This window comes from Orycteropus afer, unplaced genomic scaffold (genome assembly GCF_000298275.1).
Source record: "Orycteropus afer afer isolate SDZICR_OR568_19922 unplaced genomic scaffold, OryAfe1.0 scaffold00588, whole genome shotgun sequence".
NCBI lineage: Eukaryota > Metazoa > Chordata > Mammalia > Tubulidentata > Orycteropodidae > Orycteropus > Orycteropus afer.
In genome coordinates this window covers 1,151,378-1,152,996 of record NW_006922175.1, presented here as the reverse complement: position 1 = coordinate 1,152,996, position 1,619 = coordinate 1,151,378, and the positions used below count along the sequence as shown (strand labels likewise).

The following is a 1,619-nucleotide window of genomic DNA, read 5'->3' as shown; positions in this document are numbered from 1 at the left end:
ACTAAAAAAAAAAAAAAATGAGGTGTTTGACTTACATCAGAACTGACTCACATTGGAGTTGTTGGAATGGAACTACTTAGATTTTTATTTAGATTTTGCAATCTATTCATATACAGAAGCTAAGGGGTACAGTAGAATTATGAAAAACAGCAATTATTTATGTCATTAAATGTATCAATAACTGGACTAAAATAATCAGGACTCACAATGATAACTATGTTGCATATTGAAACTTTTAACTCAATAGGATTTCTACTCCTTTCTTGTCATATTGTGTCATTTCTCATTCTGCATAGGATTGTTCAAAACAATGCTGAAATGGCAAAAGCATATTTTGAAGAAGAAAATAAGTTTATATTATGCATCACATCTGGAAATTGCCTTTCTAGGTTAAAACTTGCTTATTTCTTTATTGTTTTGACACTTGGTCTTCAGTATTTCCAAATTTCAAGTGAATGTCACACTGTCTTCTCAGGATATGATTCTTCACCTTTGTATAGTTATTTTAATTGAATGAATGTAAAGTGAAAATAATGCCTGGGTACATTCCAAGGACATGTATACTGCAAGTAATTTCATGAAGAAAAGTAGAAATATATTACTCACTGATAGTTGTTGGAAAGGTCAGTACAGGTGGAATTGTTCTTGCAAGGATTCATTTTACACTCGTTGGAGTCTTGCTCACAAAACGTTCCTTCCCAGCCAGGCAGGCAGACACATTGATAGCTCTAAGGAAATATGAATATTATACAACCTTTAGGTTATTTCTTACTCTTCAACCTAGAATCCATATAATAGTCCTAGATATATTGAACTCTCTGTCAATTCATGCCTTTTTAGCTTTTAATAGGGTATAAAATCTTCTTAAAATTCACTGTTGCAATATTCTAAACACTGTATGAAGCTTTCTTCAATATCCAATTCAATATAATTTTAAATCATATATAGAATGAAAACATAGCTCCCTCACAATCCAGTCTTATTAAATATCTTAAAAGCCAAAAGCAATATTATGGTTAGTGATGTGAGTAAAACTAAATATACAACACAGAAAAAGTTAACAAGCTAAAAAAATATAACGAAATGAAATAAACCTTCTGATGGATTTGTAATGTTACTGACAAGTAATTAAACATATTGCCATTCAGTTGATTCCAACTCATACTGACTCTATAGGACAGAGTAGAGTTGCCTAGTGTTTCCAAGGCTGTAATCTTTATGGAAGCAAATAGCTACATCTTCCTCCCATGATGCAGCTGCTATAAAATGTAAATTACACATGGCTTTCCTATTTCTATTCTACATAAGATGATGGAAACCTCTTTTTCCACTTGTGAATAGAATTTAGATGTCTATATAGTTATAAGTAGGTAGATGATCAGCAAAGCTCTTTGAGAATAGAGAATGTCTTTAATGTATGTAGCATCTTGAGCAGGCCTAGGTCCCAGTAGATGCTTAATGCATGTTTGTTGTTATGTGCCGTCGACTTGGCCCTGACTCATAGTGACCCCTCCTTGGGTTTCCAAGGCAGGATCACTACAGAAGTAGGATTGCCCAACCTTCCTTCCCAGGAGTGGTTGGTGGGTTTGAACCGCCAGCCTTCTGGTTAGCAGTCAAGT

General features: G+C 33.8%; 1 protein-coding gene across 1 annotated transcript in view; it reads right to left on the bottom strand.

The window, feature by feature from the left end:
- Window positions 1-1,619, bottom strand: part of LOC103210321 (protein eyes shut homolog) — a gene marked incomplete at its 3' end in the record, with an annotated part of 1,289,761 nt that overhangs the window by 504,954 nt on the left and 783,188 nt on the right. Inside the window, 1 exon segment of the mRNA XM_007956242.1 lies at window positions 607-728. Coding sequence (XP_007954433.1) covers window positions 607-728 — 122 coding nt within the window.